At 34.5% G+C, this 26,104-nt stretch overlaps 2 protein-coding genes across 2 annotated transcripts in view; both read right to left on the bottom strand.

Annotated features, from left to right (window-relative positions):
* Positions 1–1,543: 1,543 nt before the first annotated feature.
* LOC149818459 (uncharacterized) overlaps positions 1,544–26,104 on the bottom strand; it is a 395,444-nt gene continuing 370,883 nt past the window's right edge. The window contains exons 10-11 of the mRNA XM_089986220.1: positions 2,578–2,706; positions 1,544–1,941 (exon numbers count right to left, since the gene is read on the bottom strand). Coding sequence (XP_089842346.1) covers positions 1,630–1,941; positions 2,578–2,706 — 441 coding nt within the window. The 3' untranslated portion in view covers positions 1,544–1,629. The remainder of the gene's footprint in view (positions 1,942–2,577; positions 2,707–26,104) is intronic.
* LOC149818468 (protein REBELOTE-like) lies at positions 7,815–19,807 on the bottom strand. Its single transcript, XM_089985507.1, has 5 exons — positions 19,607–19,807; positions 15,793–15,882; positions 15,629–15,720; positions 7,933–7,989; positions 7,815–7,852 (listed from the first exon to the last, which is right to left on the bottom strand). The coding sequence occupies exons 1-5, from the start codon at positions 19,613–19,615 to the stop codon at positions 7,828–7,830; spliced, it is 273 nt and encodes a 90-aa protein (XP_089841633.1). The 5' UTR covers positions 19,616–19,807; the 3' UTR covers positions 7,815–7,827.

Raw genomic sequence — 26,104 nt, 5'->3', positions numbered from 1 at the left:
GTGATACTTTTGAAGTGTTGCCAAATGCCCATCGTGCTTTTGGAGTGTCAGTTTTTTTCAACAAACTCTTTTTACTATAAATCACATAAGAGCACAAGCAGGAAGACATTTGGACATTCACATGTGAAGGTCAGAACATTCACAAATGTGAAAGCATAAGGACATTCGCAAATGTGTAAGAGAAAATTCACATATTTGGATATTTGAGAGGGAAGTTCACATATCAAAGGAAATTCACGTGTGAAGGGTGAAAAAGTCCTTTTACAACCGAAAAGTTGTGATTTTTGACATGGGCAGATTTCTCCCTATGCGCTGCAATCTAACAGTAGATGCAATTAATTGAATATCTCCATGTCCCATGTGATTAAATTTGTAAATCCAATGCCTTTTTATTTTACAGCATTCTACACTTTTTCCACATGCATCTAATTGACATACTTGTACTTGATTTGGTACTCATAGATATACTTGGTTATCAAAACAACCACTAAAAATGACATGATATGTGACTTCTAATTTCTCATGTTAATCATATTTCTTCTTTTTACATTTTCATAACTTTTTGAATATTTTAAATATATAGTTTTATTTCATGAAAAATTGTACTTTTAAATATATTAAGAAAAAACTCCCGAGTCAGCTGAGTTGACTTGCCAAGTCATGAGTTGCAGGTCAACTGAGATTTGACTGAGATTCTTGGTTTGTCAACCATGCATACACATGCCCGCAACACACACACACACACACACATGTACACACCCACACACATGTGCACAAGCGAGCACACACACACACACACACACACACAACATGCAACTCAACAGCTCACCCTATTTTGCAAAAATATGTGCACATGTCAAGAAATTAAAGTGAAAGAAGGTCAATGTCAAAATTTCCCAAACACCAAAACTTTCTAATCCAATAAGCCATCTACGACAAATTATAGAAAGAAAATATGAATAGAAAATTAGATGAAAAGTTAACATTATCCGTCTTTAATAAAGCATGTACACTGTACACTGATAGGTATTTGTACGAGCAGGACAGAACTCGATTGTGTCCCCTACAAAAGACACCATACATATTACAGCGAGGATGAGATGAAATGCCATCACTACAACCAGCACACAAAAATAGATAGAACTGAGAAACAGATCATATGAACCAGTTATAAAAGAGGGGAGCTGGGCACAGCTATCCAAGGGGACAATCAAATGCACAGATAACAACTGATTACACTGATAGCTAGATTATTAAAAGTTGCATTATAGTAGCCAAGGTGTGCAACGTTTGAACCCAACTAGGGATAGTTACCCAGCTTGACAATCGAAGAAGCAGGAAACATATAACAGTAACGGTAATGCCGATGATGGAGAAAAAAAGTGAAACATCAGTTAGGAAAATTAGCTGAATAGAAAACCAAATGAAGAAATTTAAGATATAAATAACCAAGCAAACCAATTAAAGGTTGACAAGAGAAATTCAGATTCTAGAACAGCTAAACAATGTGAAACCAAATAACAAGACGATAAATCAAAGGGACACTAGAAACAAAAACTTACACGCAAATGCTCAACCAAGAAAACACAATTCTTTCTAAACTAAGTGATCGGATAAACCCATCGGCAATCAGTGAAAAACACAGAGACCACACCTCTGTTGTACAGGCGGGATGCCTTCCTTCTCTTCCACACGCTCCTTGATCCTGTCGATGGTATCGGTTGGCTCGATATCGATCTCAATTTCTTTCCCGGTAAGTGTCTTCACCTTGATCATCGTTCCACCCCTAAGCCTCAAAACCAAGTGAAGGGTGGACTCCTTCTGGATGTTGTAATATGAAAGAGTCCTCCCATCTTCCAACTGCTTCCCTGCAAATATTAGCCTCTGCTGATCAGGGGGAATGCCTTCTTTATCCAGAAGAAAACATAACACCCATATTCTCTATTTAGACTATCACCCACAAAACCAATAGAAGAAAACAATGGAAGGAACATTGAAAAGAGGGAATAGGACCAAAAGAATCCATCGAAAAACAAAAAGAACAACAGAAAGGAACTCATTAGTTCGTCATAAACCAAATCTCCGTCTCAGAAATCAGACCGAAAAGATGAAACTCAGAAAACCAGCCGAACCACACAAAGGCCCAAACCTCAACTTCTTAATCCATGCAAAGTTTGTAATCCAAAAACCCAACACATTCCTTCAAAGGGGAGCTAAAAGATGGATTTGTGAACCCTTTTTCTGTTCTAAAAGCAAGACCACAAAAAATAAAACGAAAATTAAGAGCCAAAAACATGAGCCCTTCCATCAAGAGAGAGAGAGAATCAATAGATGGGCATGTCACTACCAATCAGCAAAACGGTAGTCCGAAATGAGAAAGAAGAAAAAGAAAAACCAAATTTCATACTCAGAGCACCGGTTTCTCCTCTTGCTCCTGACACAAATCCCTCGGAAAAGCAATACCAACAAACCAAAAGCGCCCAACAAAATGAAAAGAAGAAAAAAAAAAGGAAGAAAGGGCACGAAGAGAGAGAAAAAAAAGAGAGGGAGGCGTGATCTCCTGTGCCTCCAAAGCACCTGAATCTTGGCCTTGACGTTTTCGATGGTATCGCTACCCTCGACCTCCAAAGTGATCGTCTTCCCCGTCAGGGTCTTCACAAAGATCTGCATCTCTCTCTCTCTCTCAGGAAACAAGGGAACGACATTTTTTTCAATTGGTCGTCGTATTTATGTTGGAGTACTCTCTCTCTCTCCTTCGTATTTATTTGAGAAAATCCCATTTAAGGCCAACATTTTACCCCTTATTCCAGGCATGGGCCTCACATTTCTGACATTCCACATATAGCCTCTGTTTTCTTGTAAATTTCCAAACAAAGGCCTTCACGAAATCGGATTCGGAGTTGGATCCGATTTTAAAAAGCAATCCGACTAAATGCTAGTAGATTGGGCCGGGCCGGGCAGCCCGTGCCCTGCCTGCAGCCTGGCTCAGCCCGTATATAATAATACTAATATAAGTTATATAACATAGAATACTATATATACAACATAGAATATAATGTATATTTTATATATAATATATATTATATATAATATACATTATATGCAAACCTCATTTGAAGTATGAGATAAATGTCATTAAAAATATCACAATTAATAATTGAGAAGTGTTGTTAAAGTCTTATAGATGTTAAACAACATTTTTGAAAACCAACGTCAGCACTAGCAAAGCAATAAACTCTGTTACTATTTTCAAACATTTCAATAAACAAGTTAGAGAAATAAGGACTTTCCTGATAACAAAAGTCATTCGGATTAACTCATTTTTTAGGTGTTTGATCTGATATCCCATCATACTCATTTTTTCTTTTGTTTTTAGGTGTTTGATCTGATACAAGGTTTGTACCTTGGCTTTAGACAACAACCATTTGCGTTAAGGAAGATATTTTTGATCTCTTTCATGTTTTCGAGAGAGCTTTGTTGCATTTTGATCTTCATTCACGTGTGCAGTATTTTATTTATTTTTATTCACATTAGGGTACAAGATTTTACATTATTCAACATGTTTAGAATTTAGGATAGGTCGATCAAACATGAAATCGTGTTTCTATGGTTCGATTTATGTTATATTCATATTTAAAACCATATTTTGCTTTCATAATATCCATTTTAATTCGCAGAAGCGATTTAACCTATTTTCTAATGAAAAATGATGTAGATTCGTATTTAAATTCATGTTATAAGTTAGATTTGATATTTGTAACATGCTGGATATGTTTATGCCTGGAGTTAATATGATTTTGATGGATTATAAAGTTGTTTGGATGTTTTTATAAACTCAAAATCCTTTTTCAAAAATCAATTTTGAGAAAAATATATTATCTTAAGTAAAAATGTTGGTTATTGTGTTTAATTCATGATATGCATGATACTTCTGTGTTACATATATGTAACATGCTTACATATATTTATGTATAAATATGATATATTTTTGATGAGTCAAAATCATTGGTTGCATATTCTTAGTGTTTTGGATGAAAACATAAAGTTCTTGATGTGTTTCTTAAAAACTGCATGTTGTTATGTATTTTTATTTCGATCTGTTGTAAAGAAAAATATAGTTTTCAAGTCGATGAACCCATAAATTATGAATTTAGAAATGTTTCTGACATACAGAAGCAATTCAAAAAAAAATTGAGCTCAATGAGTTTCGGGTTTAGAGATATGACCTCCGCAAGTCGACACAAAATTTATGTCCCGATAGAAAATCTTTGTAGGCTGCATATTTTTGTAAAAATTATACCTCCCAAATTATTCTAGATTTATGGTTGATATTTTTATATGTGTTAGCTTATATATGGTAGAACACACGATAAAAATCATGTAGGCAGATTATTTACAGTTTAAGAATTAAAAATCTTGAAATTTTGGTCCAGAATCTGTAATTTCTAAAAAATAGTTTGCTAAATAATATAAATAGTCTGTATTACAAAATTTTTAATTATTTTAAAAAAAAAATTAAGTCTGGGTTTTTGGGGACATCTGTTAGACATATCAAGCCAACTATAGTAAAAAATTTAAAATTTATTTCGTTATGTGTGATGAATGACTAACTTTTCTTTGAAAAGATCAAACCGGACTAGACTGTTCAGTGAACAAAAAATAATCGATGTTTCTAAAAAATTTATTTCTTGACTCTGAATGGGTTTAGGTCAGGGTTTCTTCTTGTAGATAGCTAATGTGTATATGAATGTACATTTAAAATCTTAGATCCAGAATCACTTTATATGATTTATGTTTGAGCTTCTAAGAACATGTAAGATTCTGTTTTTACAGTTTTGCATGTAAATTGTTTTTGCCAGTTTGCATGTGATGTGTTGAATTACATGCATGTATTGGTTCCAGATTTGAACCAGGTTTATTATATGCAATATGATAATAATGTATAGCCTAATGTGATGTTATATATGCTTATGATGATTATGTATAATATGTTATTATGGTATGTGGCTTGTGAACATGATATGTCGCATAATGCAAAATGCTTACTTGAATGTATGAGACGGTTCGAAAGGTGAATGAGATTGTATTGTGACTTATGATTAAGCTACACATGGGCCTATTGAGGTTGTGTGTGAGTAAAATATTATTGTAATAATCATGTGAATGCATTATTTATATTGTCTTATGATGCATATGATTAATTATACTTATTGACATATAATGATACACTGTTATGACTGAGTAGGGTGGCAGCTCAATCAGATAATGCATGATGAGGTGCATGTTATGGATATACAGATCCATTATGTTTTTGTGGAAAGAGTGTATGATAATTTAAAGAGGTATAAGAGACCTTAACAATATACCAATAATATGATTTTTTGATTGTCCTCTGATGATGGTGGGATCCTTGGATGACGGTCATGAGGGACCATGAGGATACTGAACAACATTTGCATTGTTTGTCCCAAGAACCCGATATGGAGGTTCATGTTCCTAGCCATGATTGTAGAAAATTTTGCACCATTTTGTCGAGGATCGTGAGATTGGCTCAACTGTAGCATATTGGTATATTAAGAAAAATGGTGTTGGAGGATGTGTAGGCCTTGCCGTCACGACATTGGGTGATGATGCTCGAAGTCGATCGAGAAACATATATGAGATCCTAGTACATAATAAAATATAATTGTGTATGATTAAGATATAGTTGGGATCTACCTTGGACCTCAGAATTTTACCCATGCTAGTATCCGCGAAGTGGTTAGGAGAATAACTTAAATTGGTTTGTATTAAACATATACATGCATTCAAAAGAAACATTCTATACGGAGATAAAAGCTTTTCATGCAATTTGCATTGGTTCATGTATTATATATGCATAATATATGCATCGATTTTTGTATCATGTGATATTGCAAGTATGCTTGAATTTATTTATGTTGCAAGCATATCTGAATCGTTATGTGCACATAAATATTTTCTAAACTTGATGTTTAGTGGATTTATACTTTATTCTTTACTATTGGATAATATAATATTTTGTATGAGAACTGTGAGTTCTCAAACTTAATCGAGTAGGTGATGATGCGACTAGTTTTGCTAGAGATGGCAAAATTTATTATGGTTGCTGGATTCTATATGTTATGGGATTGATTTAAACTTTATGAACTTAAAGTTAAAGTTTATTAATTTTTAATTTTGGTTTGAACTATTTCATTTTAAATTATGGTTTAAAATGGATGATTGGTGTGTTGGGATGTGAATCTGTGATGTACCCTAGATTCGTGGGATGTTTTTAGTATTAAAAAAAAAGTTGTATTTCGTTTTCATCTTGACAAAGGGATCTTGTCTTTGGTGTCTCTTTTGCGAACTTAGTTCTAATGGGCTATAAATGCTAGTGCTTGCGTAGAAGTTGACCTCTTAGAGCTTAGTTTGGTTGAAGCAGGACCATAGATCAGTTATAGCATCATTCACTTTCTTTAAAAAAAATCATATATTTTCGGAGGTGAATTTGAGGTCGTTACATAGTTGATATCAAAGCAGGTTTAGAAACAACATCATGATTTATAAATTCGTGATCTAGAAAATAGTCTATGCATCACCGATAACAGAAATGTAAATCTACTAATCAGAGTTCAAATAGGAAACACTGAAAAACTGAGATCTCTTGACTACTTCCAAATACAACTCCGCGATGCTCCAATTATGTGTTACCTGAAAAATTTTAATGCAGAAGGGTCAGACTCCCCTGTCTGCGTAAGAAGCATTATATCTATATGTGGTGCTCAGTGTCCTGTGTACAAATATGTGCAACAACTGCAGATATAACTAGCATGGAAATTTATATCATTCTAAGAAAATGATTATGCTTTCAATTCATGATACAGTGCAAAAGAGGATTGAACTAAAGATACATTTATCCACTTTAGCACAAGCTGTAGATTCTACAAGTTTTACGAAAGTCATATCAACAGTACATAATTCTTCAGGAATAATTTTTCAGTCAACTTAAATTATTTAATGTTTATCTTACTCTCACCCTGTGGGTAAGCACAGGCATAGACATTGTAGTGAACTGAGACCATACGATGAGATGCCTAACTCTCACGAAAATACGAACGTCCATGAAGCTCATACCACCTACCCTCTCCAAGGTAGATCATGGATCCGGTAACATACACCATCTTTCAGGTGTACCCAGAGCCTGGAGAATCCAGTAACATATACCGTCTTTCAGGTATACCCAGAGTCTCAAAGGTTTTATATTTCATTTTACATTTTCTTTATAACCAAGTGCGAGCTATCACACTACGAGGGGTCTGGTAACATATACCTTCTTTTAGGTATACCCAGAGCCTCAGAAATCTCGTATTTGATTTCTCAATTATTTTCCTATGCGAGTCATCGCACCAAAGATGATTCTCAAAATTCCGAACCCGCCTTGGGGTTCACACACATTGTATGGACTTAATTTTTTTTTGTCAGAGTGCCATGAGCACCATCAAGATAGCATTTCTCGGAACATGGCTCGACTCAGAGCTCACAGTCATCATTTTTTTTTTGAAGTTATGAGCTAGGGTGTAAACAATAGCATGTGCTTGAATCCACAGAAAAGCAATTGACAAATAATTGAAGGTAATGGTGCCCTTTTTGTTCCACAACCCATAGAAGCAGAAAATCAATTAAAATAAGGCACAACAAGTACAATGTTAAGTTAATTATTTCAAAACAAACAAAGCAGTAACAGTGCCTGAACAATTACTTTAATAATTGTTGCATCAACCAATTCACCAAATTGGCTCATGTGTTGCCATAAACCTTCATCATCTACCTCCCAAGGAACACCCAAGACCTGAGAAGTTTTATACAAAACAGGATAAATATATTCCCATAAGTAAATGTATAAGGAGTAGGTTTCATAAATAAGCATACCACCAGCCTTGTGCTTCCTGTAGACATTGTTCTCCCACTCCACTCCTTACAAATGACCTTCAACACAACGAAGTAGGGGAAAATATGCTTAATCATTCATGAACTGGCTACATTCAGAAAAATACCACAAATGAAAGCGACCAACATAGTCTATATTACAGCTTCATAATACATTAATGGCTGGCATGATTCTTAGCAGTTCGCATAAATGCATCAGCCTTAATTTCATGTTTTTGCACAATTTCATTCGGTGGAGTTGTAAAACCTGCTCCCTTGGTAAGGGACATTACTAATCTCTTCGTTCAAGTCAAGCGAAAAAAGGAGAGAAAGAGAGACAGATCTTATATTAGCATAACAGCTATATCTTCAGTTGTTTAACATATCAAAATCCATATCTGAAAAGCAACAACAAACACACCAATAGTATGTTACAAACCAATCATGCACGTGCACACATGCACACACAATACACAGTATCAGTCACACTCAAGAATGTTGGGGTAGATTAAGACATCATCATGCTCTTATGCATAATGCATGCACATACACATAATTTTGCATATAAATAGAATCACATATGAATTCACCATTACAACACAAACCAAGAAATAAGTGTTTCATCTTATCGTATATGAATTCACCAACAGATGAGAAATTCACAAAACAACCATAATGCAGCAATATACTGTAACTAACACATATCTCCAAACACAAGTTCCATTCTTCTTCAATTCACCAACCGGAGCTCAACAGAGCCTGTCGGTGCCCACTTTCACGTTTGGGGAACTGAACTTGGGTCGGTCCAGCTGACCCGCACTCAACCTAGCCAAGCTGAGTTGAGCACGAGTTTGACCTCGATGTCACCAAAAGCCATCACCTCCTTCAGCGAGGTCATTTCACCAACCTTGACCCTACCGCTTGTGGTCGTCACCTTCGCCACAACCTTGTTCTTCACTACCATCATCGGACTGGAAACCGAGGTTAGCATACGTGTCCTCGCTCATAGTTGGATCGTCAATAAAATACGATCAATGTCATGCTAATCGAGGAGAATTCTCGAGGGCCTTTTTGAAATTTCTTTATTTCTCGTGAGACCACATGCATTACAAGGTAGGTTTATAATAACTTTAACATATATGTGTAGTTTTAGGTTTTTTGAAATGCTTGGGGTTTTCATAATTACATAGTTTATATATATATATATATTCAAAAATTGTTTGTGTTGCATGCCTTTTGATAAAATATATATTTAAGTAATATTTGTTTTTCATAAACAAGAATGTGCATATGTTAAAAAAGTATCAAAATTTTCCATATGTGAGTATTTTGAACATGTTTTCAATAAAAGACACGTATATGTTCAGGTTTTACAAACATATTCTAACATATGTATTTTGGATTTTATGAATAGTTAAATACAAGTGTATTTCAAGATTTTATGAATAAATATATGTATATGGCTCATGTTTTTTGAATATGCATGTTTCTGAAATTATTACGTAGTTTTAAGCCTGTGTAAATGCTTATGATGAATGATAAAATGCATATCAAAGATGCTGCATAGTATCTATGATGAAAAGCATGTTATTCAATTGTTATTTTATGTGAGGCAAAACAGGGTGGTTCAACAAAGAGAGGAGGTTGTTCAGCAGGAGCGGCTGAGAGCAGTCACCAGGAGTCAGTGAAGGTGGCACTGGTGGGTGCCATCGGTGGCTGCCCAGTTGGTGGGAAGGAGAGAATTGGGTGGCAATGGTATGGTGCAAGACGAAAATCAGGAGAGAGATGGGCAGTGGTGGTGGTGGTGGTGGACTGGTGGTGGTGGTGCTGGGTTTACACGAGAGAGGGGAGAGTGAAGGGTGAAGGGGAGCATGAGTGATGTTTATGATACAGGTGAGAGGGAATGTAATGGGCAGAGGGGGCATGAGTAGAGTATTTATAGGAAGAAAAAAAGGAAAAAATCCAATTAGAAAGGGGGAAAACCTTTTTGATTTGAAAAAAAGTAGGGGGAAAAAACATTTTCAAAGGCGAGTGTGGAAAGAAAAACTTGAAATTAGAATTTGGTTTTGAATTTCTTTTTACTTTTAAGTAGGAAAACAAGTGGGCTTGGATTTGGATTTTGGTGAGACCTATTTGGATCTCATTAAATCCAAATCCAACCTACTAATATATATATATATATATATATATATATATATATATATGTATATAATTAAATTCATTTGGGTCATAAGTGGACTTAAATCCTATTTATTTAAATGAGATTCATTTGGGTCTTAGGTGGATCCAAACAAATTTATTATACTTTAATAGGATCCATTTGAGTCACAAATGGATCTAAAATTTTATTTACTTGATGAGATCGAATTGGGTCTCCAAGTGGATCCAAAAGTCCTTTTCTTAGTGAGATCCATTTGGGTCATCTAAATATATCCAAATCTTATTTTACTTAGTAGAATTCATTTGGGTCTCTAAATAAATCCAAGACACTTTCTACTTTAAAGAAAGATCCAATTGCGTCTCAAATGGATCTAAATTTCTTCTATGCCTGATTTAGGCCCCGATATAAATCAAAACCCTACCCAAATCTATTTCGGTTGACTGAAATCATTTGGAGATCCAATCCTAAATAACTTGAGATCGAGTGGATCTTATATGTTCATTCAACTAGTTCAAACTTGCGTTTGAGTTGGTTGATCCTCTTAGATCTATATTGAGGTCGAGATCCAAATACTTCATACAAAACCTCATAACTGCCCAATTAAATATCAAATAACTTCAATAAAAGCCAAAATATTATCCATAAATAACTGCTAATTAATCAATCAATATTAGCTAAGTAATTTGCTAAAAAATGATATTTAATCAAAGTTAAATACCAAAATAATTCACAAAAAAAAATCTTTTATTTATTTAAAATTTTTGAGAAATTTATAAACTTTACATTATTGCTCAATGAATATTATTTCAATAAAGAGCAATTGGCAATCATTGATGTTAAGTCAATTTAGTTGTTTGAGCAACTGTGTAACAAAAGACTTAATGATATAGAACGATTTCAATGGCTATCAATATAGTCAAAAGATCGAGAAGTTGTTATCGACAAAAGGTTTAATAATCTTTAGCACTATCATAATTTTTTAAAGATCATGTGATAAGAAATAACTATAAAATAAAATTTATGAAAAACTGCAATAACAGAGTAACTGTAGTATGCATGACAAATAACTTGCGGACTATGGTTCATTCCACTTGGAGGATCCATTGAACAAAGGTGCAGAAAACATCATTCTTTCAAGTGAAGAAGTATCAAAGTGAGCATACATGTGGTGGATCATTGGACAACGTAGTAGTGAAAAAAATATCTTTCAAGTGGATTTCAAGTGTTATTCTTGAACACTTACACGATAACCCAAAGTTAACTCTAAAAGAAATCTTAAATGACATTAGTCGCAAGGAAAGTATGAAGGTTACGTACAAACAAGCATGACATTAATGAGAAATGACTAAGGTGATCCTATATGGTTTATTCGAAGAGTTTTTCAAGATGCTTTTTGCCTATTGTCATTATTTGATGACGACTAACCGATGATCAACAATGTGCATTGAAACTGATAGACGACATAGATTTATGTACATGTTTGTATCTTTTCGTGCATGCATTGATCAGTTTTTTAAAGAAAGCCCTCCACTTCTTATGGTAGATGACACATTCCTAAAAGAAAAATACATAAATTTTGTTGCCAGCCCATGGTATTGATCCTTGTGATCAAATATTTTCGGTTGCATTTACTGTTATAGATAACGAGTCGAATGAATCATGGGTGTAGTTTTTTTATGCATGTGAATGCACAATTGAGACACTAATACAATGACATACCCAAAGTTAAAGTACAATTAACAGCTATCTCAAATAAGCACACAAAGCTACACAATATGTTCTCCCATACATGGCTAAATTGTCAGGTTGAATTTTACACAAAACACTACGAAAAACTTTTAACATAAATTTTGAATAATACTAGGTCAACTTTGGTAAAGCACAACCAAAGCACTCACGAGACAAAAGTATAATTATTTTCTTAAAAAGATTCAGGAGCAAAGGGAAGATGCATACAAGTATGCAACTAAGGTCATAAAAGAAAAACATTAAGCTAACATATACTTTTCAACTAGAATGTACAAGCGCTTAACCTCTAATATAGTAAAGAGATTTAATGCGAGGATTCTCACAATACATGGCTAAATTGTCAGGTTGAATTTTACACAAAACACTACGAAAACTTTTAACATAAATTTGGAATATCACTAGGTCAACTTTGGTAAAGCACAACCAAAGCACTCACGAGACAAAAGTATAATTATTTTCTTAAAAAGATTCAGGAGCAAAGGGAAGATGCATACAAGTATGCAACTAAGGTCATAAAAGAAAAACATTAGGCTAACATATACTTTTCAACTAGAATGTACAAGCGCTTAACCTCTACTATAGTAAAGAGATTTAATGCGAGGATTCTCACAATACATGACAAGTCACTAAATCCTCTTATTGAAAAACTTTATCTCATGATGATGAAACTTTTTGAAAACCAAAAGAATAATACCCATAACATGTGTGGTGCCTAAAGTAAAAAAAAGTTGGACGATGGTAAGAAAGAAGCACGAAATCTATGTGTTCAAGTAGTGCATTGCCTTCATCGTCGATACAAAGCCTACAATCACTCTCACAATTGCAATGTTTATCTTAAAAAACAAACATGCTCTTGTAGAGAGTAACAGGTTACCGAGATTTTGTGCAAACATATAATCACGTGCATTTTGTACGAAGACAAGTTATCAGAAGATTACTACGATAAGTTCTACACTATTAAATCGTATCAAGCTGCATATAATACTTATTCATTTTTTCTAATGACGGATAATATCTCACATCACTCCTCCAAACCTTATTCCAGTCTTACCACCTAAAGCGCATCCTAAAACAAGATACCTTAAGAAGAAACAAAAAACAGAACACAAAAATGTTGGGTAATACAAGTGCAATCATTTTTTATGAAATTGGCCACAACCGGCGAAAGCACAAATAACATTATATTAGAGTACAGATGGTTTACAAAATCTGTATTTATTAGAAGTTGTTTTATGAATTCTTTCTTTGTATTTACAATCTTTTTTAATTAATTATTCCAATGTCTTATATCTTTTATGTATATAAGGAGTTCACAATGAATAATTATAAACCAAAAAAAAACATGGTAGTAGAAAGCAGTTCAAACCCCGTCACCAACCCCAAACAAGGAAGCAATTGTGTTAATTATACAACACATTGACCAGAATTATAAAGTGAAATTTGCCCAACTTCTGATAATTATTTGGTGCAATGAACTTTACACAATTTGGCTTTGAGGATACAACTGAGCTTGGCCTGCTCATGGAGTCTAATCTACAACGTGTTGTCCAACTAAACTGCCTGGCACAAATCACTTAAGATAGCACCTTTAATAAAATGAAAGGGACTCACACTAGGTTAAAAAATGATAGAGAGAGAGAGAGAGATGGATAACAGGAATAAAAGATAGGCTTAAGTTATTATAGACTCGATCCCAACATCCAATAATTGAGTCAAACGGCATCTACGGCCTAAAAAGGAAATTAAATGGTCTAAACAATACTAAAAAACCTAAAAACATCTACAGAGGAGGTGACTAGTCAAACAATCAAATGAGAGGAAACAACTAGGCCAATCAATCTTGCATGAAGTACATATCCTTATGTTAAAATCGATGTGAATCTGCTGATATGAATTGAATCTCCTAATTGGAAACAACAACACTTAAAAAGTCACTTGCTCATGCACAGATATCTTGATAAATTAGATCAGTCAATATCAAGCATGCACTAAACCTTTCAATGAATTGCCGTTTATCCGGATCTCCAGTGGAATTATTTCATCATATAAGCCCTCAAAAACTTCGTCAGCATGTACAAAATTTAGATGACTAAAACTAAATAAAACTAATCCAGTTATTATCATTCAATATTAAACAATAATGAAAAACACGATGGTTAAAAAGGTATACAGAATGCACACTCATGTTCTAAGTTTCTTCTTCTTACTTGGAGAATTTAAATTCAAGTTTCTTTTCCCTTTGCCTCACCTTTTCATTCCACTTACAAGCTCTGTAACTTCAATAGAATTTGAAGCCGACTCTTCCAAAATGCTGCAATACCAAGTTGACAACCACCAGAGTAAGATGAATTTATTCAGCAAAAATTCTAGTTGGCAGGCAGAGAATTGCCTTTTTTATATTTTTTGAGAGGAAACCCCAGTTCAGGTGGTGGGGCCCGGTAGAGATTGATGCTCTGCCGTATGGCCCACTCCCAAGCACATAAAATCCCTCCAGGGAGCTTGATGCTTGGGCTTAAAGCAATGGATGCACACCCTGGGTATCACAGTTACAAATCTCATTCTCAGGTTAAAAAAGTGAGTTTTCCTCAGGAAAATCTCTGTAAGTTGAAAATGTATACATTCATTACTAATATAGAGCAATCCTAGGGTGCTATCGGAGCACCTACTAGAAATCATATTTGTAGGTTGCATCTTCTCAATCAGATCTTATAGATGTACTTAAAACAGTGTATTTGATAGTAATCATGTTTTGGATCATGTTCAAAATAGGCTTTTTTAGTCATAAAATTTTGGTACCTTGTGAGCCATTGATTTTTGAAGATCTTAAAAAAAACTACATGTATGACATAATCACATGATCCAAACATTTTTTTCCACTAAATAAAAACTGTAGATCATATCTATAGTGTCTGATCAACGAAAAAAGCACTCAGATTTTGAAAATTTGAAGCTTCTACTAGGTGGCAGTAGGTGATCGGGGAACACCCTATCATTATTAATATAGAGTAATGCTCCGGGAACACCTACTCCCTCCTACTAGAAAGCAAAGTTGTAGATCATATCTATAGGGTCTGATCAACGAAAAAATCACTCAGATTCTGAAAATTTGAAGCTTCTATTAGGTGAGAGTAGGTGCTCTGGGAGCACCTTATATATATATATAAATATATATATATATATATATAGAGAGAGAGAGAGATTTTGAAAATGAGGTAAGGGGCGTTTACAAAAATACTATACAACATAGGTTACTTTGAGCAATGGGGTGAAAAGCATTTACGAAATACCATATAATATAAGGTAGTTTCAGCAATGGGGTGAAGGAAGTTTAAATGATACGCAACATATAACACAATTTCCCTTTAAAAAAATATGCATAAGTTGTTTAGAGTCTAATCGGCTACTTGAATAGTACCATACCAAATGTGTAGGGGAGGGAAGGCCCTCTCAGCTGCTATATAAAATGAGGGTGCCTCCCCTTCATTTAGTGAAAAGCCATTGCCATCGGTAGTCAGCATTCAATGCTGCCTGACATGCGCCATTCAATGCCAGCTCAGCTCAGCATTGAATGATTGCTGACAAAAAAAAAGTTCACACCATCAAATGAAGCGGCATGATTTTTTTGTATATTTCAAAATCTTACAAAAAATCGTGAGGGTTTTAGCAGTATTTGTAAAATATCGCATTTTTTTCGGGTATATATCGTTTTGTGATTATATTGAAGCCTTTGTGAGCCAAGCAGAGAATTAATTAATTATTGGAGATTTCTAACAAAAATCCATCTATTACCTTGATTTCTTCTCAGCTTTTTTAGAAAGAGATCCCTCAACAATCCTTGCATGATACTTATGGAAAGGAGCACTCCCTTTTCTCTTTTCATCCTAGAGATATTAGAACAGTTGGTGAGAGAAGATGGCTAGTAAACACAAAAAAAAAGAGAAACACTAGCACACCTGGAGAAAAGATTCAAGTGATGCTTGGTCATTTGGAGAAAAAGCAATCTCATCCCTTTTTTTCTGTACAAATTCTATGTTCTGCTCAACCTATATCATAGGAAAAAGAAAAAGGTGAGAGAATTGCCAAATTAATTTGATACTTGAATGCTAAAGAGCGCAGAAGATGGCAAGTCTTTAATTACAAGAAAAGCTCATTTTCATACTCTCCCGTAATTTAAGCTTGAATGAAAAAGAAAAAAGCAGACATCATCTCTTTTCATGAATATTTGATGTCAGATTATGATATCCAGAAACTTCAAGAGCATGATATTAATACAAAAAAAAAATATGTGAAGATGATATGTCCATCACGAAATCCACTACTAGTGCATCCTGCTTACAAAGTTTGCATCTGTAGAATACCATTATATACTACAATATGAAACAGTCCTAAAATATTCACTGATGTCAACTAAAAACCAAGACTATGTTTTAGTTTAATTTTCTTTTCCTTATTTCATTAATTAGTTTAACATTGGTCACAAAGAGCACAACAGAGGATGTTTCAAAAATCATCCTGCTACTTTCATTTGGACATTATTTTGGGTGTTGCATGGAATCTGGTCCAGTCTAGGAAATTTCGCAGATAGCTGAAGTGTAAGTGCATATCACAAACACCAAAAGGGATTTGTTTTAATTTTATCAGCAACAAATACTTAAAATGATTTTGGGTAAGATGCTGGGAGCTGGCCCTGCAGCAGAGTGTGCATTTGGCCAGCGGAGTGGGATTGAGGAGTGATGCCAATCCCACATCTTAAGATCAAAACCAGTCATGTGCCTGTGTGCAATATGAAACAGTCCTAAAATATTCACTGATGTCAACTAAAACCAAGACTATATTTTAGTTTAATTTTCTTTTCCTTATTTCATTAATTAGTTTAACATTGGTCACAAAGAGCACAACAGAGGATGTTTCAAAAATCATCCTGCTACTTTCATTTGGACATTATTTTGGGTGTTGCATGGAATCTGGTCCAGTCTAGGAAATGTCGCAGCTAGCTGAAGTGTAAGTGCATATCACAAACACCAAAAGGGATTTGTTTTAATTTTATCAGCAACAAATACTTAAAATGATTTTGGGTAAGATGCTGGGAGCTGGCCCTGCAGCAGAGTGTGCATTTGGCCAGCGGAGTGGGATTGAGGACTGATGCTAATCCCACATCTCAAGATCAAAACCAGTCATGTGCCTGTGTGCAAGCGGTTGTAATGAAGTATGTGGAATTACAAAAGCAAAGTGCAAAAGCACATAAGTGGACAATTACAAAGAAGATAGACAAGCACAAAAGTGCATAGACAAAAGTCCACTAAAGGACAATACAAAGAGTCAATTAAAAATAAAATATTATTGAAAATGTGCTTTGGGAAGCCATGAAAAAATATAGGGGGAACACTCCCCTATTTATATACAAATACAAGATGGAGACCATTGGGAGCTCCCTTTCATAGAGACGTTGGGGAGCTCCCTCGGTCATATTTTTTTACTGTTGGGGCCCCTATCAACTCTATAGAGCGGGGCCCAATGACATGATAAAATAGAAATAAAAAAAGAAAATGAAGACAAAAATAAGAAAATGAAAAAATAGTTGTTTCTAATAAACAACTATAATTACATACAAAAAGACAAAAATGCCCTTATTTGGGCAAACTGTTTATATATATATATATATATATACACTCCCCTTCAAGCTTTACGAGAAAATGATCGAAAGTTTGCTGAGAAAGAGAAATCGAGGAGCGGAAAGAGCTTTGATGAAGAAATTTGTCAACTGGTACGGCAACGTAACAGTTCCTCTTAGATATTCATCACAAACATAGTGACAATCCATCTTAATATGTTTGATTCGCTCATGGAAGGTATGGTAGCTCGCAATGTAGATTACACTCTTATTGTCATAACTCTTCAAAGGTGTTGAGATGATGATTTCCATATCACTGAGAAGACTTTTAAGCTACACAAGCTCCATTGTTGTCATAGTCATTACCTGATATTCGGCTTCAGCTGAAGATAAAGATATTTTTTGTCGTTTCTTACACCTCCAATAGATCAACGAATCTCTTTAAAAAATACAAAAACCTATCATTTAGGTTACCACCCCGGATAATTAGATCTAAAGATGATGAAGAGGACAAAAAAAAAGCTCTTTTGAAACAGTGTTTTTAATGTATCACACAATCCTCATAATTGCTGCCATGTGCAATGTGGTAGGGGCATGTTAAAACTGACTTGCTGCATGAACACATGAGTGATATTAGGTTGGGTGATAGAGAGATAAGTGAGAGATCCAATCAATTGATAATATGAAATAGAATCTTCAAGCAATACACTATCTTCAAGTCTTAATTTTGTATTTATGACTTTTGAGGTTTCCACCTTTTTATCGAAAACTTTTGACCTAGCACATATGTTAGCAGCTAATTTTATTTTAAAGAGAATATATCCTCTGAGAGAATAGGCAACCTCAATTCCTAAAAAGTATCTCAAAAATATGACCGTTGGGGCCCCAACGACAAGATGAGTGGGGCCCCTTGTGGTCTTAAAAAAGCAAAAGAAAAAAAGAAAAAGTAAAAAAGGGAGAGAAAAGGAAAAGGGGAGAGTTTACATGGGGATTTACCAAAATACCCCTATTGGGTATTTGGAGAAATAAGAAAACAAAAAAAGAAATATGTATATATATATACATATATGTATATATATACGTATGTATATATATATATTTTTATATACATAATTTAACAGAGACCCCCAATGCAATGCATTTAATGCATTTTACAATCAAAAAAAGAAAAATAAAAAATAAGAAAAGAGAAAAGAAAAAGAAAATAAAAGAAAAGTAAAAAGACTAAAATTCCCCTAATGGGCAGAATTACAAAAATACCCTTTATCGGGTATATATATATATATACATGATTACATATATATATATATATATATATATTAACAGCAGTACTGTTCATGAGGCAGGGTAGCTGTACAGGATTTTTTCCCGGATAGACAACCAGGTCTGGGCCAAGTCTCCAGACTGGGCCAGGTTTTCCCCGTCTAATAAAAAAGAGATGTTGGGAACTGCTTCTTCATTAGTATAAAATAATGTTTATAACCATAATCCAAATGGATAGGATTAAGCCTATCACCATGATATTGATTCATTGAACAAGATTGTGTCACTTGGCACCAAGTGGATAACTCAGTCCCGGCTGGTTGTTTTGTTAATCCAAATTGGTGGGTCTTGGATTTTCCAAGTCCATCTAACTGTAGGCACAAACCTGGAGAAGTTTGGCTACACTTCCTGCATCCTAAGATGGGTTCTGAGCTTGCTAGGTTTTGAAACACCGGCATTGGTCATCAATTTTTTTTCTTGTCTCGAACCAACAAATCTTTCATTAGAACTACAGGCTTCCAAGCTTAGACCATTCAATTTAAGGCTGTTTAGGTGGCAGCGGCATGAAGTGGATAGGGCTGGTTCCACATAATCAAATGTAGGTACAAAATCCTCATATGATCTTGAATTGTGGCAAGGGTAGATGTAGAATTGAAGCAAAGTGCCCTTGCCCCAAGTTCAGAGCCCCTTCACCTTATGCACTTGGATTGTGGTCAGGGGTAGGTGCAACCTTGTGACACAGATTCTGTCAGCCCAAGTTAGTTGTACTAAGGATTCCCTGAGCAATGTTTCACATTGTTGGTCAAAAGAAAATTGATTTACAGATAAAAAACACAACTCTGAGCACGTGCTATCGCAAAGTCAAACATGTAAGCTTATTCAAAAATATTTACCTGATCCATGAATGGCTTTACAAGACGTCTGAGGCTCTCACTGGTTGTCTTTTTGCAAAACTTTCTAAAGCTGACGAGTGGAACAAAAGCCAACTCAGGGAAAGATACATGATAACTCCATTGAAAAAAGTGCTCTGAAAGTGTTTCAACTGCAGAGCGTACACATTGCTCATGGTATGCTTTCAGTTTCAGTAGTTGTTTTGGCACCTGTCAGACAAGTAACCAACTAATAAGTAAAGCAGAGAGCCGAGACAGTGAAGATCCTGAAAACTGATGAGGTAGTCTCTCCACTTGAACCAACCTTCAACATACTTGAAAAATTAAAATCTTTTGGAGCACTATTATCAGATTTGCCACCTTCCCCAAATTCTAGAAAACTTAGAGATAAAGAAGCCACAGGAATGAAGACGCCACTAGAATGTGAAAGCTTATTCAACAAATGGATGCATTTTAGCCTCAAAGGAAAGAAACGAGGTCCAGGCAACATATGGGCAAGTCCATTTATCATCTGAATTGCCAAGTATAGCAAACTCTGAAGATCATGTTCCTTGATGTTAGCACATACAAACTTAACCCAAAGTTCAAGGCAGTTTACATACTGCCAATCTTGTATTTTCCTTAGTCCATCCTGAAAAATATGTAAAATATTAGAAAGAAGATAGAGAAATATGGATCTCATGTACAAACAGAATTGCAACCACAATTATGAACAGATAAGCAGAAAATTGTGGGGAATAGGCAAAACACTCACTATATTTGGGAAACAACAATATCACAGTGAATTTCTCAAGAAGGGTAAGAACCGTTCTAGGTTCAATGACTTGATTCCATAAGAACATGAATGAGAGCAGGGCAGAGGAAACTAGAGAAGTTGTCGGTTTTCCAATTAACATCAAACCATGCTGCAATAGTTCCAATAATTAACATAATATAGATCCCAGCAGTGTTGGCCGATGAAATTGTGAAATCGCCCATAGCTGATCTATATCAAATCAGATAGTGGTCTGAAACATAGTGAAACACACTTGAGAATGCAAAATAATGCTCACGCACATGGAATTCATCATATAAAAACTTCAGACTTCTTTTAGTGGCAAATTAACAAGTGTAGCATCATTATCTTCACTGTGGTAAACTTTCTCACTTGCAACTTTCACATACATGAAATAATAATTAATTTCTGTAAGCTTGGTGTCACCCACAGCTTGCCCACAATAAACCCTTTATATATGCAATTTCTGTCATGATGAGCAGAACCACACCCTCTATAACCTTCATGTCACAATACTTGGGTTTGTGCTAAAGGAAAACATCATAAAAAATACCTGAAAGAGCAATGAGGCCACGCCATGAAGGTCCAAGACCTTATGACTTGTGATTGGAGGTGATAAACTTGCATGTGAGATAAATCCATCCATACAGTAACATGTATTTCTTTTACTTCTGAGAAGCCTCCAAATAGTCATTACCCACCATTTCCAAATCTACACCAATGTCTTCTCAGTGGCACAAGAAAGTAATTGATCGTCCAATCTATGCAACATTATCCATTGGCCATGCACAACAGCACAAGAACAAAGGAACTAGCCTTTGCACACCCAAAGAGGTGGTGATCATTTTTCTGAAGAGTCTCTATCTAAAGGGACTTTTTCCTTTACCTTTTAGTGAAAGAACCTAAGGGATTTAGTTTTGTTGCACTCGGGGCTCTGAACTAATAGCGCACAGAGTAACTCCAGGAAACAAGTAAAAGAACTGTTTCTAGTTGAATAAAGTGAAAGGAGACAAATTGGTAAAAAAATATAACTTTGGATCATGAACATTTCATGGTGCTGAAATAAAATGACAAAGATTTAGAAATGAGATCAATACAATATCTATATTTCACATGGGTCCCTGCCTATACCCATATTGTGAGGCCAGCTTACTGACTGGGAAGGCTACCTACGTGATAGTACTAGGCGATAAAAGTCATGCTCAGGAAACCTCATGTAAACATCACTTAGGTGCTTCTAAGTATGCTTGATCTTAATAAAAAAAAGTCTATAAAGACAGAGAATAGCAAGTTATGTTTGTGATTGAAACTTTTTCTTTCTTTTTTTTATTTGAATTCCTGGGTTCTGTTCAACAATCAACATCACATACAAATGTATTTACAGAGTCATGGATTTTCATATTATGTTAAATATGCCGGTTTGGTTTCCTGGGTGCATGTCACAGTGCCATCTTGTGCTCAAGTAGGTGCACAATTTTTACTAATATTAGCGTACATCTTGTAATGGTGTAAGATGTTAATCTTAACATTACAGCCACCTTGAATTTCATATTATACTATAATTGTTTTTTGCATACAATGTTAAAACATATAATTTCAGAAAATTTCTAGATCTTGAAAGCCTTTCATCAATCTTTTCATTTTGAAAATTTATTTTGTGCGTTTCTGAGCCACACAGCAAGCTGGCACGTGTGCACTGCCTAGCTCTTTGACTATAAGACATTTAAGCTAGTTCTGATATCCAAATTTCACTTTTTCTTAAAATGATAAGATGGCATCATCATCAAAGAAAGTAGATGGCTAAAAAATGCGTTCAAACTTCACATTGGAAAAAAATGAGTTAATCCTGGTTATTTGAAGTAGTTTTTGAAGATGTTTGCAAAGTTGATCCCACAGTCACTGAATTTGCTAATTGCAAGTCATGGGTCACAAAGCCCAAAGACACTAATTAAGCAGGGATGGTCGTTCAAACTAATATTTGACTTAAACATGCCACGTTTATTTAAATTGTTCCAGAACCCAAGGAATCGAGAGAAGCTCAAAAGTCAAAACACATATCCATCTATCAGCATCATCTGGCTTTATTAGCGAGAAGCAACTCCTAAACAATTGAAGGACTTTCTAAAGTTTCTATTGTCAATCATATAAACCCTTTGTTTGGAGTTTATGAGATATATGCTAGATCATAGGAACTGGAAATAAAATATTACTACAATTATAGAATAAGGAAACAAGGTTAGGGTTATAAAGTTAAAATTATATTCCTATGTTCTAAGACAACTATAATACACCTCAGCTATACAAGTAGATAAAGTTATAATACTACCACCTTCAGGAAAAAAATATATGAAAAATAAATTGTATGAAATCAATGGGGATTTATAATAAATATGTCACCATAAAATCCAAGTTCGCCATTTCATCAACTCTCTGATTGCTTTGAAGGACATAGATACAAGAGAAATTTCATTGTGCTGGTCAAGTAGAATAGAAACATGTTTCTAAAGATTTCCAATCTCTAATGGTGTTGGGTCAAACCAAAGTGTATCATCTGACCCAAGCTCAGTCTCTTTCTTCCAGAAGGGGTGGGTATTGAGCTGGGTACATGGTGCAGGACAGACTTAGCTTGGGCCTGAAACTGATGGGCCCATGCCTAGGCAATCAGGCCAAGCCTTTGCCATGGGGTGAAGTGTAGCCTGGCCAAAATAAACATGGCACTAGGATGGTTTTGGAAGAAACAGGGCTAAAGATTTAAATAGGTCTTATGCAGATGTCGCTTAAGGATGTGAGGGTTGGATATTCAACTGGCTTAAATCCATTTAGAGAGATTCAGTATAAATTTCAATATCCAATTAGCTAATCAGAACAGACTATCTTTCAGTTTTTTATATCCTAATCCAAATCCAACATAATATCTGGCTTAAAATGTGTGTGTATCATAGTCACCTGTATCGTTAAAGGTAATTTCTCAGCGAGGGTATTTCTCGGAGAGATTTTCAAAAGTTGATAAATCTTGGGAATATCTTGGGAAAATCATGGGAGTTTAAAAAATTGAAAAAAATATAAATAACAACAAAAAAACCTAAGAAAATAATAAGTTTTGTATTATTTTTCTTTCAAAAATATAAAGAAACATGTTTTAAAGGTTTTAAAATATAAAAGAAACAAAAAAATAGGAAATGCAAATTTAATTTAAAAAAAAAACTCAAAAATATCGTGATATTTTTTATTTGCTGATATTTTGAAAATATCACGATATATTCCCAATATTATCGGCAAGCTTGAAATCGCCGATAATATCACGATATATTCAAAATATCAGCGATATCGGTGACAATGGTGTGTATATATATATGCATGTACACGTGTGTACATATGTATATGGATATGGTGTTTCTATGGTGGTACTGAACCACCATAACTTATGGTGGTACACACTTGTTTTACACAGATCTAACCTCTAAAAGCAAAAGCTAACCTTTGGATCATGTTTAGGATGTTCTATTTTCCATTTTATGCATTAAAGTTTATTTTAATAGGATATTTTAGACCATTTTTTATCCTTATGAATTGTGAGCCTTCATTTTTTTACCATCTTTGAAACTGTATTATAATCATAGTCACAAATATCGGTCTTGGCTATATCTCGGCTAAGGCAAAATATCAGGATATTATATATTTTTCAATCAATCCCAGGAAAATCTATGAACTTAAAAATAAAATGCGAAAAATAAAAAAAAAACTAGGAAAAACAGTTTTCTTTCCTTCTTCCCTCCTTTTTTTCCTTCCTTTCTTCTTTCTTTTCTACACCTGATATTATCACACGATATATATATATATAACTGTGACTATGATTATGGTATATTAGACATGATAAAACCTCATAATATAGTAAATAAACTATGTTGAACATGTCTGTGGGGGGTACATCTAACATTTGCTGGTTATATTCATGCAAACAATAGTGCACATCACCATATGGCATCATGGTTCAGAACCGACACACACAAATTACGCTGATAGGATCTGGCTTGCTAAAGACTTTTCTCACCCATCTCTTCATCCAACTCCAAGTCTGATTAGGTTACATCCTATGTCACATGGGTGCAGGTGCGGGTACGGGTATGGGTACGGGTACGGGTGCAGGTACGGATGCGGCACAATTTCAAAAATTTTGAAGACGGGGACTCGACTATATATATTTTAAAAATATATATATAATTATATATATAACAATAAATTAATAATAAGATTGTAAATTTTACAGCAAAAATAAAAAAGTAATTCTATTGAAGTAACAACACAAACTTACCAAAATATAACACATAAAGAAGCTTGTGAGTGTGATAACAACAAAACTTATCATAAATCTGCTTCATCGTCTAAATTAGAGGGAAGAACAAGATCGAGGTAGTCCATGTTGAGAGTATGCAAATCATGTTCTCCCTCCAAGTCAAAATCTTTTGGATTTACATCTCAATACTTAGATGGTTCACAACTACATCAAAATATGACTAACTTAGTATCTAACTTCAAACTTTGAATATAAATATTTAAATACGAACTTTGAATACAAAAGAAAAAAAAGTACATATACTCATCTTTGGTGTGACGAGAAATTAATCGTAGATTAGAGTGAACATAAACCAAATCCTCTGCTCTTTTACTAATGAGTTTGTTTCTTTTAATGTTGTGAATTTGAACATATGTGAGTCCAATTTCTTTCACAACATGATGATGTAGCAAGTTGGGATAACAACTTCATTACAAGACGTTGCAGATTTGGTGTATCTGATCCATATGTTGCCCACCAATTAAGGGGATCTTCTCCGTCCCTTGCTATGAGTGTTGCTAAAGAATCAAATCTTCCAGTAAAGAACTTTTCAAACTCACTATTTACAACCTTAAACATGTGAGGATCATTAAAAAGTCTTCCCAAATATATCATTTTGTTCCTTGATATCTCAGGATCTTCATTTGGAAAAACACGACCAACACCTGTTGTCAACCATTTTTTTGCATAATATTTTGGATTGAGAGAGTGTGCCATGCAATGCAAAAGTGTATTGCTTTTATCTCATCTTCTCACTAAAACTGAATGTACATAATTGTAAAATTCTGAATCATCAACTACAACATCTTTCTTCTCATGTTTAAAAATGATACTTTGAACTTTTTCAATCTTATTGTCCCACGTTTCATAAATTCTATGAAGCATGGGTATATCTCTGTCAACTTCTCTCAACATTTCTCAAATAGGCTCTGTAAATTCAATAAAATGTGTAATTTTATCCCACCAAAAATCATCACAGATGCATTTTTTGATAGCTTGAGACTTAACATCATCTTCAGTGCGATAAAAATCTCAATCTTTATCAGCCACCATCATCATCAATGCATTCTTGAGTTGCTTGATTCTTTGCATCATAACAATGAGAAGCAAAACGAGTTTCAGCAACTTTCAGTAACTTGAGATCAGAATGCCGATTAAATATAGAAAGGGCATGATGATGGTTTACAACAAAATTTCTAATATTTCGATCATGCTCTATTTTCTCAATCTATAAACACATTTCATGTGCATGTGCATTATCTTTTAATGGATTGTATATACTCTTAAGTGCCAAATTTAAACTGTGTGCTGCACAAGGAGTCCAAAAAATATGTGAATACGTATCTTCACTTGCCAAATTCATTCATGCACGATTGCAAACTGAAGCGTTGTC

Source organism: Nuphar pumila, chromosome 13, assembly GCF_984573655.1.
Source record: "Nuphar pumila chromosome 13, dmNupPumi1.hap1.1, whole genome shotgun sequence".
NCBI lineage: Eukaryota > Viridiplantae > Streptophyta > Magnoliopsida > Nymphaeales > Nymphaeaceae > Nuphar > Nuphar pumila.
This window is presented reverse-complemented; position numbering and strand designations above follow the sequence as displayed.